The sequence below is a fragment of the Sebastes fasciatus genome, chromosome 14, assembly GCF_043250625.1.
Source record: "Sebastes fasciatus isolate fSebFas1 chromosome 14, fSebFas1.pri, whole genome shotgun sequence".
NCBI classification, from domain to species: Eukaryota; Metazoa; Chordata; class Actinopteri; order Perciformes; family Sebastidae; genus Sebastes; species Sebastes fasciatus.
Window position 1 is genome coordinate 25,865,419 of NC_133808.1, and position 18,816 is coordinate 25,884,234.

The 18,816-nt window shown below is 41.6% G+C and overlaps 1 protein-coding gene across 1 annotated transcript; it reads left to right on the top strand.

Annotated features, from left to right (window-relative positions):
• Positions 1–3,681: 3,681 nt before the first annotated feature.
• On the top strand, positions 3,682–8,751 carry LOC141781729 (eosinophil peroxidase-like). The gene is made up of 13 exons (XM_074657524.1): positions 3,682–3,734; positions 3,900–3,968; positions 4,293–4,380; positions 4,500–4,675; positions 4,770–4,902; positions 5,154–5,283; positions 5,627–5,833; positions 5,918–6,278; positions 6,463–6,623; positions 6,716–6,974; positions 7,438–7,608; positions 7,727–7,964; positions 8,051–8,751. The coding sequence occupies exons 2-13, from the start codon at positions 3,902–3,904 to the stop codon at positions 8,256–8,258; spliced, it is 2,199 nt and encodes a 732-aa protein (XP_074513625.1). The 5' UTR covers positions 3,682–3,734; positions 3,900–3,901; the 3' UTR covers positions 8,259–8,751.
• Positions 8,752–18,816: the final 10,065 nt, after the last annotated feature.

Consider the following 18,816-nt stretch of genomic DNA (forward strand, 5'->3'; position numbering starts at 1 on the left):
TTCAAACTGCATATATTTATTTTTCCTTTACACGATAAGCCAAAGGCTTGAAAGTAACTTGACAACCTTTAAAGTGAAGTGTTAATTGCCTTTATATAATTTGTTGTGTTATTATTACTCACAAAGGATAATACAGTTACTATATGGAAACTGTTTTTGAATTTGCTTTCAAGGACATTCTGACTTTGTCACGGTGGCTTGTATCACACATTTTTCAAGTCACTGAAAATCGGTTTTCTTTGTGTGTTGAAATGAATGGAATCCAGCTGCAGATTTGGCAGTAGGTTTGGGAAACGGCTGGCAGTATTTTTAAATAATATTCTAACATTTTGGGAAATAGGCTTATTCATTTTTCCTGCCAAGAGTTAGATGAGAAGATCAATAACACAGATATGTTACAACAATGAATTCTGGTTTACATGCTGTAACTATGTCCGGCAAGCTCATGGTAACAAGTCACAGCACCCGGCTGCTGTTCACCAAGACACAGGTTTTAGCTCTTTTAGCTCCGAGCAGTTTGACAAGCCTGCTCAAGGATGTAAAGGTGAAAATGTTGACATCCTAGAGAGTAAACCTAAAACAGACTTCAGCTTTAAATGTCTTTTATTGAGTTTTTTTCCTCCAAATGTTTGTTTTAACTTATTGTATTTTTATATTTTTTGTAAATTTAAATATTACTAGTGCAGTGCCTGTTCGGTGTGCTGAACAATTACAAATTACTGGCCTATGATACATGATGTGGTTTATGAGCTGTCAATCATCCTTCACTGCTGAAATGGAAAATACCTTTTCTGGCACGGCATATGACGTTTGAGCACTGCTTGGAATTTTTTTTTTCCTTCTCGTAAACTCCATGTGTTTAGGTATGTGCAGTGATGCATTTATTAACTTTTGTTACCTGAAGTAAAGGATGTTTGTTTTTATTTATTTATTTTTGTTTCAACCTGGCAGTCACTATTAATAGCCAGACTGGATTTCATTTTACACACCATGTGTTTATAATTAATTACATAATCTACAAACTGATGATCCGTTGAGGAAAATGCAACACAAATGCTTTATGTTTCTGAAAGATTATTGTTTCTCATATTAAATGCGAATCATGTTGATTAAAGGAATAGTTCAACATTCAGGGAAATATTTGTTTTGTTGCGGACAGAGAAGATCGATAAAACTAAGTGGTATCAACTCCCACAGTTGTCCTTAGCTGAGCTTAGGAACTTTTACTGTTCATTCTGTTCTCGGTCAAATACCGAGGCTTTGTCTCGGCCATCAGCGTGAAACTGCTGCACAAAGTATCTGTATGAGACACACCGGACTTTCCATTAAGATCAATCCATCCTCTGCATCCCGTTTGAACAGCAATCACTCAGAGCAAAAAGACACACATAGGGTGGGTGTGAGGGGTAGTGGATGGTGGATGGGTCCAACAAACACCAAACACTTTCATCCAGGAGACCCCTAGTCATTTTAAGTCCAACCATGTAGTTTCTTCCTAAACCTGACTAAGTGGTTTTGTTGCCTAAACTTAGAGTGACGCCAAGGGGCGGCAGTTTGTGACGAGTTGGGATGAGAACTAGTTGCACTGTTTAGTAAACTAACTGTAAGTTGGACCATGTTGTGGCTTTGTCAGAGAGCAGAGAGTCTTGATAAGCTGGTAACATATCTCCTGTCAACGTATTCTTATACCACGGTTTGTATGATATCATGTGAAAAAGTTATTCCTCCTTTTTCGTTCGTTTTCCAACAAAAATGCTGCAACACGTGTCAATTTTTGCTCGTTACATGCATACAGTATTTTCGAAAATAAACGTTGACTTCTACTTGTTTAGGATCAGGAAAAGATCGTGGTTTGGGTTCAATTGACTCCGGAAGTGACGTTACTTAAGTATGTCAGTTATGCGACAAATAAATCAACGTGTACTTCTGGTTTCACACGGAACACGAACGCGGGTGTTCTGGGAAAAAGTCTGGTATTTTTTGAGTCACTCATCTACCCCAACCTCCTCCCTACACAGCGTTTACCGCTCTTTATGTTTCCTGGTCCACGATTATGTTAATTACACACAAATTGATTTTGTGGGATATATACGAATTACAGTACATTACTTTTCGTATATATAGCTGCGAACAGTGTATGAAACCAGCCTGGTTCTGTGACAGACAAACTCCCATTTAAAATAACAAGGAAGATGATTTCGTTTCTTAAAAAGTATCTAACCTCTAACTATCTATCTAAAGGAAGCATAGCAGGCCTAACAGCCGGGAATAGTTTGCGTGTCAGGGTCTTTTTCGGTATTAGACTGACGGGAATGGACTGGCAGATAGTAGAAGCATGAGGAAATAAAAGATGCCAAACTTTAAAAGCCACTTAGTGATTCACCGAGACTGCCTGGTATGCATCTAGGCTAATTGTAGCTGGCAAATTCAACAGACCAATGAAATAATAATTATGTAATAAAGTGGTGAAGAATTTGCCCTACTTCTTGTTTGAGGAAGTGGATTGGTAATTAACATCCACAACTGTCACGAAGACATTATGGTAAGAGACCAGAAGGTTAACATGCCAAAAAACAACTTATATCATTGAATCTGACAGTGATACAACACAAAGCAACAATGTTCACAAGAGAGAAAAAGAAATCAAGGCACACTGATTTAGTAAATACTGTAGGTATAAAAGTTTAAAAAAAGCCTTTATTATTGTGGCTAAATGATTCAAAACCTGTTTCATGCCTACTTTCTCAATGAATAGGCCTAATTAGTAAATAAATAAATATATAATAAGATTTGGAGATGGTTTTGGCATTATGTGTTGTACTATTTCAGCCATGAAGGCTGTTATGTAATCTCATAATCTCTGAACATGACTACTGTGTGCTGCTGGTGGTAATTTCCATTATTGTTGTCGCATGCGTTTGTTTCGACCTATATTTGGACTCTGCCAGTCCACATGTTTGTCACACATTCATCATTATTTTGGCCTCTTTTGTTAAACTGGAAATTTCTCTCAATTAATAGGCCTAATTATAGCTAACACATATCTAATAAGATTTGGAGATGGTTTCTTTTTTAATGTTTGTTTCCTCATATTCGGTCCTAACTGTCTTCATCAGCAGTAAAGAAAAACAACACAGGCTTTTTTTTTACATTAACCAAGTAGTTTTGTTGCCTAAACCTAACCAATCGTTTCACAACGTTAAACACTTGGCATTGCGTTTCTGCAAGCGTGATACGAGAATGATATGAAACTTATTTTTGGTTCAGAAACATCCAATGCATCCAATCATTTCAGGGGTGTTTCACCCAGATAATTCTTCTGAACTAGGCTCTGTTTGCATTTGTGCATTTTTTCATAACTCGCTATTTGTCAGTTGTGCTTTTAACTTAATAATGTGTATGATTAGCATTCAGAACACACAAGAAGTCAGTGGGAGTCAATATAGCGCTTGGTGAAATACTGGGCTGAGGTTTGACCAATGTTCTGACCAGTGTTAGTGTTTTTGTATTGCTGTTGGGTTCATTATTTTAGAGATGGTTTCATGCTGTAACAGTTTCCTGTTCAACCACACGTAATTTTTTGGAACCTGATCAAACAATGATGCCTCAGGCGTGGCAAATGGGTGTTTCCTGCCACTCTAACCTGTGTATATATACACCAACAAAATTTAGTTTGAGACACCGACTCCTGACTGCAGCTGGAGGATCAGAGTGGGACTTCCAAAACATCCCAGGTACAGCGGTCAAGCTTCTTCTTGCCTAACTTTTTAACTTTTGTATAGTTTTTCTTCACGCTTACGAATAGCAGATGTACTTCAGTCAACCATGCTCTCTTGTATATTCAGTATTTTATCAGTTGATCGGCGTGTATTTAACAGGAATATGTCTGTCTTTTTCAGAGATGAAGAGCTTTTTGTGCCTGATAGCAGCGGGTCTTTACCTGTGTTTACAAAACCACGTGAATGCTGGTGAGTAATACCTCGATCACACTGAGTTAAATAAATACAGTCATTATAAATGTGTATAAAAAGCCTCTTTCTACAGCTTATTTTGCCATTTTTGATCAAAGCTAAATACAGAAGGTCACCGATGAACACGATAGTTTTTTGCTGTAATTACTAAATTGATATTGTGCACCTGAAAGAAACCTGCATTGTAGCTTCAGTAACCTACTTAAAAAAACATCAATATTAACAGAGAATGAGAAAATAAAGAAACCACGGCGAAAGGTGACTGGATTGTGTTTACGACAGCAGAAAGCAGACTAACTGAAAGATGTTATGTGCTTTCAGAACCAAGATTGAGCAGAAGTATCATCGAAAGAGCCGTGATTGAAGCCAAGGCCACAGTGGACTCAGCTTATGAGTACTCCAGAAGAGAGTGAGTGACCAAACCTGCTGAACTGCTGCACAAGTTCTGCAGTGATAGAAAAATAAATGTGACGATATAATATAGGCCTGCATTCAAATCATGCATGCAAATCTTTCCACGCAACACAGGAGCGTTGATCGTGTGAGGAGGAATGCAGTGAGTCCTTCAGACATCCTGCGGTTGTTGAAGCAGCCTGTTGGGCTAACCCGTACTGCCGTGCGTGCTGCTGACTATATGGATAATGCCATTAAACTAATCAAGAGGTCTTCACATGGACGTCAAAAACGCTCCATCAATGCGACAGGTATGTATCCGAAATAGGTTCTTTTAATTTTGCATAGAGGTGGCTGCAAGTCACAGCTTTGTTAATTTTTCTACTTCCTGTCTCTGTTGATTAGATCTGATCTCTGAGGAGGATCTGCAGGTCATTGCTGATCTGACAGGCTGCACTCCCCGACATCGTCTCCCTTCCTGCAAGACCACTCCTAACTTAAACAAGTTTCGCACTGCAAGCAGCGTCTGCAACAACAGGTGAGGCAGCTGCTAAGTAGCAACTTTGAGATTGACAGGTGAAGGAAAAGAACAAGTGACAAATATGTCCACAGCTAACTGGCTGCTTGATTTGTTTACCCCGGGGCCAAAGTTAATCTTGCCAAAGACTTTCCTCCCACTTCTCTGTCTGTTTGTTACAAATGGGAGTAGACAGTAATTGCCAGTATGCGAGACAAAGAGAATGTAATAATTAATTGAATAAATTATTAAATTCTTATTTCTTTGTCTAGAAACAACAATCTCTGGGGATCCTCCAACACACCTTTCACCCGCTGGCTCCCTGCTGAGTACCAGGATAGAATCTCTCTGCCCAAAGGCTGGGACCCTAAGCGAAGAGTCAACAGACGTCTTCTTCCTTTGGTACTATATAGATATACAGTATATATACAGTATTATTTTGGCGAGGAAAAATTGTCATGTCCATTTTCAAAGGGGTCCCTTGACCTCTGACCTCAAGATATGTGAATGTAAATGGGTTCTATGGGTACCCATGAGTCTCCCCTTTAAAGACATGCCCACTTTATGATAACCACATGCAGTTTGGGGCAAGTCATAGTCAAGTCAACACACTGACACACTGACAGCTGTTGTTGCCTGTTGGGCTCGAGTTTGCCATGTTATGATTTGAGACAAATCTCAAATTTCCCTTTAAGGTACCTTTTGTATAGATAATATATGCTCATTGTCTACATCCTGTCTTCAGGTACGGGAAGTGTCCAACAGAATTCTGCGAACAGAAAACTCTGATGTGGAGAGCGACCCACTCTACACTCACATGGTGACAATATTTGGCCAGTGGACTGACCACGACATGACCTTCACTCCTCACTCTCCTGTCATCCGTTCATTCAATACGGGTATTGACTGTGAGAAGAGCTGTGAACGTACAGAGCCCTGCTTCCCCATTCAGGTCAGTGTCGTCACATTACAAAAGAAAAAGACATGAATACGTCTAAAACACACACATGCTAACTGCATCTTGTCATCTGAACAGATTCCCAGGAACGACCCCCGCTTTGGCAGGAACTCAGAAGAGTGCATCCCTTTCTTCCGCTCATCAGCAGCTTGTGGTTCTGGCAACACAGGCCACGTCTTTGGTGCAAGCACCGTCCGTCAGCAGATGAACTCTCTCACAGCTTTCATCGACGCAGGTCAGGTGTACGGTGCAGACGATGTCAAAGCTCGTTTCCTACGCAACCTCACCTCAGATAAGGGCCTGCTGAGGGTCAACTCTCAGTACGAAGACAACGGCCGCGAGCTCCTGCCCTTCGCCCCCATGGCTTCCAGCATATGTGCCAACCGAGCCCGCATTATTAAAGACGTTAATGCAGTGGAGGTGCCCTGCTTTGTGGCTGGTGAGTGGCAGCAAAAACACTGATGTAGGATGTTTTTTACATAATATATACAACAGTATGTAGAATACAATACCAATAACTCGATCTCAAGTATTACACATTGTGGTTGTCATGGTTAACGCAGCTGAGGTAAGTCAACCCATAATTGCGGTTATTAAAAGCAGCCGTCTGCTTTGTCCCCCAGGTGACGAGCGCACCAACGAGCACATTGGTCTGACCGCTGTTCACACACTGTTCATGCGTGAGCACAACCGTCTGGCACGTGCTCTGGCCAAACTCAACCCTCACTGGGACGGAGAGACACTGTACCAGGAATCGCGCAAGATCATGGGAGGATATTCCCAGGTTAGAGAGGGGAAATTTTGCATTCATGATTTAAGGGATGGATGGTATGTCCTTGAATGGTTTAGGTAACTAAACTTTTTTGTCTCTTATAGGTTCTGACTTACAGAGACTACTTACTTCACATTGTTGGTCCGGACTTCATTACCAGTCATCTGTCCACCTACCCTGGTTATGATGAAAACGTGGATCCCAGGATCGCCAATGTGTTCGCTACGGCTGCCTACAGATTCGCCCACCTGATGGTTCAGCCTTTCATGTTTCGTCTCAATGAGCAGTACCAGGAGCACCGGGATTACCCCAGCCCACTGCTGCACAAAGCCTTCTTCACACCCTGGAGGATCACCTTTGAAGGTATGGCCAAGATCGTTAACTTGTTAGTATTCATCTTAATTGGAAATATTAAATCACTAGAGGAAAGATGAACATCAGACAGGAGAGAATGCATGACTTAGTCCAACTGAGTGCAGGTGATTTCAGTAGGGTGAATCATTTCTTACTTGCTTCCTGACAGGAGCGCTGCTCAGCAGTCAGTGCTGCCACTGATGGCTGGAGGGTTTATTGCAATAATACTGATGTAGGAGCATTGGCTGCTATAGTGTGCTATGCAAGCAGACAATTGTCTACTTACAATGGACTGTTGGTACCAAACTGTAAAAACTGTACTGGTCTCCTGGGCAAAAGTGCCATATTTTTGGTCCCACCAATCCACCCTGACCGCTTCCATACGCGACGTTCCCCGGTCTTATACATGAACGGTGTATGAGAACAGCCTGCAGTAGTTAACACTTAAAATGTCTTCCCTTGTATTCTTCAGGTGGTGTGGACCCAATCATCAGGGGCCTGGTGGGTAGTAAGGCCAAGCTGAACACGCAGGATAACATGTTGTCTGATGAGCTGAGGGAGAGACTGTTTCAATTCTCCAGCCAGTTGGCACTGGACCTGGCCTCCCTCAACCTGCAGAGAGGCAGAGACCATGGACTCCCTGGTACTACTCTCATTTAGTCTTTCTATTGATTTTGTCTGCATCTGAGCCTTTCCAGGCATTACCGATCATACGTTATCTTAAACATGGCTATATTTTCTCCCTTTGTGTCCCTTCTCAGGCTACAACGAATGGCGGAAGTTCTGTGGGCTGTCACAGCCACGAAATCGTCGGGAGCTGTCAAAAGTGCTGAAAAACAGAAAGCTGGCCAAGGAACTGATTTCTCTCTACCGCAAACCTGACAACATCGATGTGTGGCTGGGAGGAGTGGCTGAACCGTTTGTCCCTGGAGGAAGAGTGGGACCCCTGTTTGCATGCTTGATCGCCACCCAGTTCCAGAAGGTCCGCCAAGGAGACCGGTAAGCACTGAACTAAACATGTACTGAAGATGTGGAGATAGCTGTGTTAGTCGCACTTTCAAACATGAACAAACTGTCAATTTCAGATTTTGGTGGGAGAACAAGGGAGTCTTCACTAAGGACCAGAGGTACTCCCTGAAACAGACCTCACTCGCCCGCATCATCTGTGACAACACCGGTATCACTGAGGTACCAGCCCAGCCCTTCCAGTACCGGCCCAGACGATCCGGTTACACTAAATGTAGCAAAATCCCGGAGTTTGACCTCAGTCCCTGGAAGGAGATTGTTCATTAGTAATCCTCACTACAGCGGTCTGACAAAAGACAGCTACATCTCAGGGCGTCTGATTTTACTGTGTAAGATGAGACTTTTGTATATAGTATGTATATGATCATCATAATGTACTTGATTTCGGACCCCAGGAAGACTAACTGGTGCCATTGGTATCAGCTAACGGGGATCCTTTTTAAATAAATAAATAAATTATACGAAATAGATCAACTACTGGAAATGAACGTGATTGATATGAGTGCCAGCTATCAGTTGAAATGTGATATTTTCTTATTTTCTTATTTTTGTTGTAAATGACATATCTGATTAATTGTAAATACAGTAATGTACATTACATGGTGTGTATTTTTCAAAAACAAATATGTGGAATATGGTTTTGTTTGTCTTAAGAGTTTAAGATTTACATCACCTTACAGAAAGTGTAATAAATAAGTTCTATTCGAATAACTATGACTCAGTGTAAATAATATGTATAATAAAGATCATATATAATAATAATCATATTGATCGTACTGTGTGTCATTGCTTGAGCTCTTACAATTTTTATCTGCATGATCTTTAAACTATGAATTATTAGAAAATGTGTTTAGAAAGCATGATTTATGATATGCTTTATATATACTTGAAGTATGCCATTTTGCTTATGTGAGCTCCAAATGTGTGAGCAGTGTTTGCTGTTTAGTTTGGTTAACATTCACCATGTAGGAATAAAAATGATGGTTAGTTGATAATAATTTTAACCAACCAATAAATACCTACAACTCCAAAGTATATTTAAACAACATTTTATATATAAAAACAGCTTTTCCCCCTCATACTGTAGTTCCTATCTGAGCTCTCATCTTCCTCTGTGGCACTATAAAGTACTGATTTGATCTTTTTTAAGTATTAAAACCTCTTCTAAAACAACCAATATCCAACAATATTATCAAAATCTAGCATGTTTTTATTTATTTAGTCATAGTGTTTTTCTTTAACAAATCTATCCACATAATGCAACATAGTCTCACTGCACTTAGTGAATATTATGAAAATTGAATTGCAGTAATAATCAATAATTGTTAAGGCTACTTCTTAACACCCTTCTCCCTGGAATAGCTGCAGGGCATCAGACTGTGGCACAACTATCCTGCCCGGTGGGCAAATACAGAAATGTCAGAGCCACTCTGAATATCCTCAAAATGCATGGATTTTCTACCTCCTTAGAAGCTTTTATAATATAACATAAGCCTTGGCATTTCTTCTAATTTAGTTATTATGGCCTAGAACACCGTGAATATGGAACATATTGTGAGTACAATATATGTCCTGGCTCACAATTATCCTGGCGTTGCAGATGATTACTTGCTCTTATTTTTGAGAGAACACGGCCATCAAATACGAGTCCGTTCAGTCATTAGTGCTCCTATAGAGTCACATATTTTGCCGTATTTGAGGCCTGTTCGGCAAACAATTTCTTCATTTTAGTGTACTTTCTTAAGGCTGACTTTTTCGCCCGTCAACTTTTAGATATACTCTCACATGAATCCACGTGGTGGATGAAATACCTGAATGCCACACTTGAATAAAAGTACATATCTATCCAGAATATGACTTTAGTAGAAGTTCAAGTCACCTATTAGAATTTGACTGACTGATATTTACTGTACTTAAGTGCATTTGATATCAGAAAATTGCAATACTTAAGTATTGAAAGTAAACGTACAAGTAAATGCTGCTGAAAGTTATGAAGTTTATTCCTCTAAACATGTAGACCACATTAAAATGGAAGTAGCATGATGATCTGACATGCAACCTACCTGGATTTGAGTGGAAATCGCAACTTAACTACGGATTTGAGAGCACTTTGTTTGCACTTGCGCATCACGTGAATGATGTAACTTGCACTGCTTGCTTGGACCACTGTTTGCTTGCAATAGCAACCAGTAACGAAGATGCTTAGGGGAAATGTATCGGAGTAAAAGTACACATTTTATTTTGGAAATGTAGTGGAGTAGAAGTGAAAGTTGACAGAAAAAAAACAAAACTAAAAAGCACAAATACTCTCAAAAAACACTTAAATACTGTAATAAAGTAAGAGAGAATAGGGGCCCACTTCATGTCAAACTCATTTTGACAGGTGAGACTAATCAGGAATTTCCGGAACGAATTGGAATTTCCGGAACGAATTGGCTTCCTGTATCCCCCCTCATACCGGAAACCACGCCCACCCCCCTTTTTTCCCACGCTACATCATGGTAGGCGTATTTCCCCCCTCCTCCGTGTGAATTTTTTAATCACATGAGCTGGGACCATGTGATGGGACCATGTGATGGGAGAAAAACATTCTACCTTTTGAACTCTTAGCATTAGCTAATGGGACAGATGTATAAGTCTCCACTGTTTAAATTGACCAAAACTGCGGCTAATGTCTTTAATAGATGACTGGGGTATGAACTCTTTTTAACCTTTTGAACTCTTAGCACTAGCTAATGGGACAGATGTATAAGTCTCCACTGTTTAAATTGACCAAAACTGCGGCTAATGTCTTTAATAGATGACTGGGGTATGAACTCTTTTTAACCTTTTGAACTCTTAGCACTAGCTAATGGGACAGATGTATAAGTCTCCAGTGTTTAAATGACCAAAACTGCGGCTAATGTCTTTAACAGATGACTGGGGTGTCCGGTTAAAAAAATTGTTAGTTGTTGGTCTAGAAATACTCTGCCACACCAGCAAGTCTCTTCATACAATATAAACCGGCACGAAAAAAAATGCAGCGCAGACAGCAAACCTCAGGCATGGGCTATGAACAGAATCCAACCCCTCTGTTTGCTGGTAAGTAATTAAGATTTAAGAATTATTTAACTTTTATAATTAGTTATTTAACTTTTAATATTAAATCTCTCTCTCTCTCTCTCTCTCTCTAAAAAAGTTACTCCGCAGGAATTTACAGACATAAATTTTACACAAAGGGACTTCGGTATGTTTTAAAATGATTGTTTATTTTAAAGCATGTTTTATGTCAATCGGTACATTTGCAAAGCATAACGTTTTTAAATCAACTGTAAATGCGTTATTTACTTACAGATTCACTCGATCGATGCGAGAAAAATACCTCAGAGCCAAATGTGTACTGGGGAAGTCTCAGCGATATATCTGAAGATATCACCTATATATCTGATACGGATGAAGATGTATCTACAGCACAGAGGGTCCCTATCAGTGAAAGACAGAGAGAAGAAGGAAATATCACATTCCACACCAGTGAAGAGGGAGGCAATCCCACGTTCCATCCTGAAGTTCCATCCGGTGAAAACAGTATAAGAAATCCCGAACCGTCAACGGAGGAACGTGAAGGTAAATAATAAAAGGAAATTGCATGTTTATTTCACACATATACACTGTTTAGCTATATGCGACTGCTACGTCCTCCCACCGGATGTCTGAATGAATGGATATGTTGTAGTTATGTCCCCTCCTCCGGATATGACATAATCCTATCGGTTCATTATGATAATATTTCTGTCCCTTAGGGGCTGGAGTGGTATATACTTTTGTATTTTATGATTTTATGCTTTTATAAAAAAAAAAAAAAAAAAAAAAAAAAGTCTTTGAAAAAGCCCCGATAGGAAACCCTATCTATAGACCTTATTTATAGGTTATATTAATATTTGTTTAATTTTTTTTTATAGTAGAGGAAGTTGCAGTGACTGAACCTGAGCCTGAGCCTGCACCTGAGTCTGAGCCTGCACCAGAGCCTGCACCTGCACCAGAGCCTGAAGCTGCACCTGCACCAGAACCTGCACCAGAGCCTGCACCAGAGTCTGAAGCTGAACCTGCAATACGTGCTAGGAGAGCTGGAGGTGATTTTTTATGAGATGTATTTTTTTTGTTATTATTATTTATAGGTTATATTTAATTTATATTAATCTGTTTTACAACAGAAGCAGTACGAAGACGTTATCGGAGGCTTTCGACGACCAATCAACAGCAAAAGAGGATGACCCGAGCCCCCCACACCTTCCGTGACAAGCAGCTATACCTTCGAGGAATCGTTGATATGTATAATGCTGGTATCCAGGGAATTATGTCCGTAGCTCAAAACATGTAAGGTGTGACATTTTTTTTGAAGGTGGGCTAAAAAAAAAAAAAAAATCATGTCTGACCTCCCCAGTATTCCTGATGCATTGTATGAAGCTATAGAAGAATTAAATCGAGACTCTGATCAAAGGGGTATAATTCCGTGGGCATTGCATGAAGCTATAGAAGAATTAAATGAATGTTATGCTCCGGTGGAGCATAACCCTAACCCTGACCTACTCCAACCGATAGAAGAAGCTCACCAACACGTTTGTCAAAATCAGAACGAATTTCCTCATGATCCTGTCCAGTCAGTTCCTCAAAATCAGAACGAAACCGTAACACAGCGCGAGCCTTTTAACAATCTGGAAATAAGACGCGTCTTTAACATTCCTACCCTCGGAGCTGTACCCAATCTTGCTCAATTTTATTTAGACGTTGTGCAGAACCTTACAGATCTAGCCGAGAGAGTCAGACCTGAGGTTAGACGTAACGACCTCATACAGCTCGAGATAATAGGTGAAAATGTGCGAGATCACATCATCATTAAATACGATGAGCAGGACGACAACATAGTGTCGGCTTTCGAAGGTTTGTTAGCCAGGTTAATACAATCTAACGGTCAAATCATTGGAGGCTCCCAGCTAGAATTAGTCGTTCAAGTGTTGCGAAACCCTCGAGGCGGTGGTAGACGAAAGCAGCATCAACTGTTAGATAACGAAATCATAAACCTGAAACAAGCCCATCTGTACATAGTAAACAATGAAAATGACCGTCTCTGCTTCGCCATAGGTCTGGCTCATCTCACCAATCCCAATTTCAATGATAGTCAAGCCCGGGAACGAGGCAGAGAGTTGCAACGTTTGGCAGGTCTGAATGACCAGACGGAAGTCACCCTGAGTGACATAGGCAGATTTGAACAGATACTGAATCGTAAAATTGTGGTGTATTGCCGACGGTCTGAGGACCGAAATCTTTTACCTTTTGAAACAGAGTTTCCCAAGTCACCTCATCCGTTGTATCTTTTCTTGTTTGAAAACCACTACTACGGCATAAAAAATCTTAAGGCTCTTTTAGGAGTCAAATATGTCTGCAATTACTGTCACAGGGGTTACAAGTCCCACGAGAAACACTTCTGTCCTAATCATTGTAATCTCTGCCTCAATCCTGACTGCGCTACTCATTATGCTGAAAGTGTATTCTGCTCAGCCTGTAACAGGACTTGCCGTACACAAGCGTGTTACTCGAAACACAGACAGCCTAGACCCCTCTCTCATTCGAAGCTCAGTATCTGCCAGCAAATGTACAAATGCCTCGGCTGTAAACATCTCGTCTCACGCCAGGGGAAACACAGGTGCACAGCTGAAAGATGTAGAATCTGTGGGGGGAATCTCAGCGACTCTGAAATTCCCTCCGATCAGCATCTGTGTTACATGCGACCTCTTCCGAAGGAAGATGAATACACCGACGCTATATTCTTTTACGATTTTGAAACATTCGTCAACCCGCAGGGTGTACACGTACCCTATCTGGTGTGTACAAAATCGCTCCATGGTGAAGAGTGGAACGCTTACGGTCTAAATTGCGTTGAAAAGTTTGTCCAAAATTTCAGGAAGAGCAAACATAGGGAGGCTACCTTTATAGCGCACAACGCTAAAGGATTTGACAGCTACTTGGTCCTTAGTTACCTGGTGGGAGAGGGTATGACGCCCTCTATCATCATGCAAGGTAGTAAAATTATCAGCTTCACAGAATCCGATTTCCAGTTGAGGTTCATCGACTCTCTATCTTTCCTCACCATGCGTCTCAGCGCTTTCCCTAAGGCTTTAGGTTTTGAGGATAAATCCAAGGGTCATTTCCCTCACAAATTCAGCTCACAGGAACGGTTAAACTATGTAGGTCCTTACCCGCCTCCCTCCGATTACGGCGTAGAACGCATGTTGTCCGCTGAGCAGGAAGGGTTTTACGGTTGGTACAGAGAGGTCTCTCAAGGTGTCTTTAACTTTGAGAAGGAGGCTCTGTACTACTGTCAAAACGACGTTGATATTCTCCGGGTGGGCTGTATGAAATTCAGAGACCAGTTTATCGAAGAAACGCGTGTGGACCCTTTAAGCTGCATGACCATAGCCTCTGCGTGCATGAAAGTGTTTCTCACCAATTTCTTGCCCGAAAAAACTCTGGCCATACCTTCCCCCGACGACTACAGACGTCAATCCAAAGCATACTCCAACGTGTCCATCCAATGGCTGGAGTGGGTAGCTTATTCTGAAAAAATATGTATCCAGCATGCTCTAAACAGGGGGGAAATGCAAATCGGTCGGTACTATGTAGACGGCTACGCCGTGAGAGATAATGAGAAATGGGTCTGGGAGTTCCAGGGGTGTTTTTTTCACGGCTGCCCCTCATGCTTCCGGTCTGATGAAATCTGTCCTCTGACAAACGCTCCTTACGGGGATCTGCACGCTTCTAGTGAGGCGAGATTGCAGGAGCTGAGAAACGTTTATGGCGTTCGTACCATAGTGATGACGGAGCACGAATGGACGGAGATGAAAAAATCAAATGAGGAGGTAAAAAAGTTCCTAAAGAGCTACGTTTCTCCCGAACCTCTCTACCCTCGCTCGGCCCTTTACGGAGGTCGGACTTCGGCCTTGAGGTTACGTTATAGTACTCCTCCCGAAGAAAGTGTGCATTATGTAGACGTCACCTCCTTGTATCCGTACGTCAATGTCAACTGCTCTTATCCTCTACATCACCCCCTCATCATCCACGAGGATTTTGGTGATCCCTGTCAGTACTTTGGGCTGATCAGAGCCGTTGTCCACCCCCCGCGAGGGTTGTTTTTTCCCGTTTTACCGTATAAAACGTCTCGAGGTAAATTAGTGTTTACCCTTTGCCGCACCTGCGCTGAAATCAATCATCAGAGCGGTTCTTGCACTCATGATGAGGAGGCTAGAGCTCTGACGGGGGTCTGGGTGACTGTCGAGTTAAACAAAGCCTTAGAGCTGGGCTACAGGGTGGGAAAAATCACAGAGGTGTGGCACTTTGAACAGCGTAGCAGCAGCGTGTTTCACGACTACATACACACCTTTCTAAAAGGTAAGCAGGAAGCTTCAGGTTACCCCGAAGGAAAATGTAGGAAAACATACGTTGACGAGTACGAGAAGCATCAGGGCATCCGGTTAGACCCGGCAAAAATTGAGGTAAACCCTGCCAAGAGGCAGGTGTCTAAGCTGTGTCTTAACAGCTTCTGGGGAAAGTTTGCGCAGAGAACCAATCTAATCCAAACCAGCCTCGTCAGGACCCCAAATCAGTTTTTCAACATTGCATTTTCAGGTCAATACGATCTCAGACACGTTTCCTTCTTACCGGTAAAAAGAGAGGGTTATATAGCTCTGATTCAACGGAGCTATAACGAGCGTTGCGTCGTACCCCCCGGTAGGTCAAATAACATTTTTATAGCCGCATTTACCACCGCCTACGCGCGTCTAAAGTTGTACAGTTATTTAGAAAAGTTGCAGCACAACGTTCTTTATACCGACACAGACAGTCTGGTCTATACAGTGAAAGAAGGAGAGACCCCTCTGGAATTGGGTAATTATTTGGGGGATTTGACGGACGAGTTGGGGGGTGACACTATTCAGGAATTTGTTGCAGCGGGTCCCAAGAGTTATGCTTATCAAACCAGAACACTGAAAAAAGTAGTCGTGAAAATTAAAGGTATAACCCAAACTCGTGAGTGTTGTGAAAAGATCAACTTTGACAGCGTGAGAGGGTTGGTGGAAGGCTACCTTGATGGTATGAAGGAGATGGTGCTTGAGACCCCTCAGCAGGGCATTAGAAGGGATAAAAAGGGGTTTCTGCTGAAAAACTCGGCATTCCAGAAAAAGTTTCGAGTGGTCTACGACAAAAGACGTCTCTTCCCTGACGGTACGACTCTGCCTTTTGGTTATTAGATTTGTATTTTTTTTTATGAAAAGGGGAAAAAAAAAAAAAATTTCACACCTTGCCATGATGGAGGAGGTTGAATTTGACCCTAGACTGAAAGTGCCTTTTTCATGTCTGATGGTGGGACCCAGCGGATGTGGGAAAACCTATTTTGTAAAATCTGTACTGGAAAACTGTGCACATGTGATGAATACTGTACCTGAGAAAATTGTGTGGATTTATACTTCTTTTCAACCCATGTACGGTGAACTGCAGAAAATGAATAAAAAGATAAAATTTATTGAAGGGCTGCCTGATTCTTTTGAGGATTTTGAAGATACTCTGATCATCCTGGACGATGTTATTTTTCAAGCCTCTGATCATGCTGAGGTGGTTAAAATTTTCACACAGTACCGACATCACAAAAATATGTCTGTCATGATGTTGACTCAGAATGTATTTCATCAGGGTAAATACAGCCGCACTATCAGTTTAAACTGCAATTATATGGTGTTGTTTAAAAACCCCAGAGACAAATTACAGATGAATATTCTAGGTCGTCAAATTTTCCCCTCGCAAAAGACATTTTTCTTGGAAAGTTTTGAAGATGCCACCAGAGATCCCTACGGGTATTTAATCCTGGATCTCACACCTTCCTGTCCAGAACGCTACAGAGTGAGGAGTGGTTTACTTCCCGACCAGTGGCCCGTCATCTACCTGCCTAAAACCAAGTAGGTCATCATGTCAAAGCGTATAAAAAGGAACGCCGTCTTACTAAAGGCTCTGTACCACGCCACGCCTCAGAAGCGTAAAGATATCATCGCCCACAGCTCCCCCGACTTTCTCCAGACGCTGTGTGAGATAGCTTTAAATCTTTTAAAGGGGAACATTCCTCTATCTACTTCTCAATACAAAAAACTGAAAAGTCAAAAAAAGATCATCAGACTGCTGGCTGATAAGAAAACCAGTTTAAAACGTAAACATCGAGTTTTGAAGAAACAGACGGGAGGATTTATTTTTCCTCTGCTGGCCGCAGCCATACCTCTCCTAGGGGGTCTTTTTGGAAACTTGATTCAGAAAAAATAGATGTAAAAGATGGCCAAGGTAAACAAAATGTTTCTCCTGACACCCCATGAGATGAACAGGCTAACCCAAACCTCCTCCTCCTCCTCCTCCTCCTCCTCCTCCTCCATCAGGCAGACGGCTGAAAATGATTTGGATGAAAAAATGAGAGCTATACTCGACGAGAGAGGGTTGAGTTCCTATGAAAAGGTGAAGAGGTATGAAGCTTTGCTGCACAGATATCTCACTCTCATGAGACAAGGTCAGAATGATGAACGCGGGGTTACTCTCCACCTGCAACCTGACCCCCTGCAACCTGACCCCCTGCAGCCTGACCCCCTGCAGCCTGAACCTACATCTGTCCAGGCATCTGAGAGGACTGCGTCTGCATCTGCTCAGACAGGGAAAGACAGACTAGAGGCAGCGAGCGAGGTCATAAAAAACCTACCCCCGCGCTCTCGTAAAAACGCTCAATACATTATGCAGAAATTATCAGAAGGCAACGTGGACTGGACTTCCAAGGGTGAATTTGTTTATCAGGGGAACGTGGTCAAAGGTTCTCATATCATGGATTTATTCAAAAACCTTTCACTGACTCATAAAAAAAAAAAAAACTCATCTTCTCCTAAAGGTTGGTTAAGTTTCTTAAATACCTTGGCGGAGGTAAACATCCCCTTATCTATGTTGAGTAACCGTTTTGCGCGCGAGCAGTACAGGCATCTCAAAACGGATGAAGAAAAAACACCCCTACCACGATCAAAGAGGATAAAGAGGAGAATCATCCTATCTCCGAGCTGGATGACTTTTTGATTGATTTTGGTATGTTTTCTCACACACAAGAAAAAAATGAAATAAATACATTTCAATAAATGTTTATTGTTGATTTTTGTATTTTTTTTTACATGCGTTTTACAAACGTTTTACAAGCATCTCTAAACATGTGTAAAGAGCAGGCCCTGTGATGAAAATTCTGACCACGTTGATGTGGAGTGAGACAGCGCTGATATTTAGTCACAAAATTAGATACTATACGATCATTTTCTAAGACATCGTGGTGATACAGAGACAATATTTCTTTATAAGATAATCCGCAGGCCTTATGGCAGAGATAAAAAACACAATGCTGCCCGCAAACGATCGACAGAGGGTGTTGAAGCTGACGGTCATGGTACAGTATTTTCTCTGAACGGTTTTCCAGAAACTCCAAGATGCTGGAGGGGTAGTGTGGAAAATCAGGCGGGAATCCGTAAGAGTCAAAAAAGGTGGCAGAGCCATCCTGTTCCAGAGTCAGAGATAACCAATGTTCTCCAGGTAGATGTGACGGGTGAGTGTTGACGATGAAGTAGGCTGGTGCTTGAAACTCATGCGTCAGTAAGGCTAGCTGATCAGAAGCCCACACCCCGCAGAATACATCTCCCAACAGACGATGTAAAAGATGGTCCAGCCGACGATTATCCATTTTTTTTATTTTTTTTAATAATAATCCACCATCACCTGTCTTTTAGCATTGATC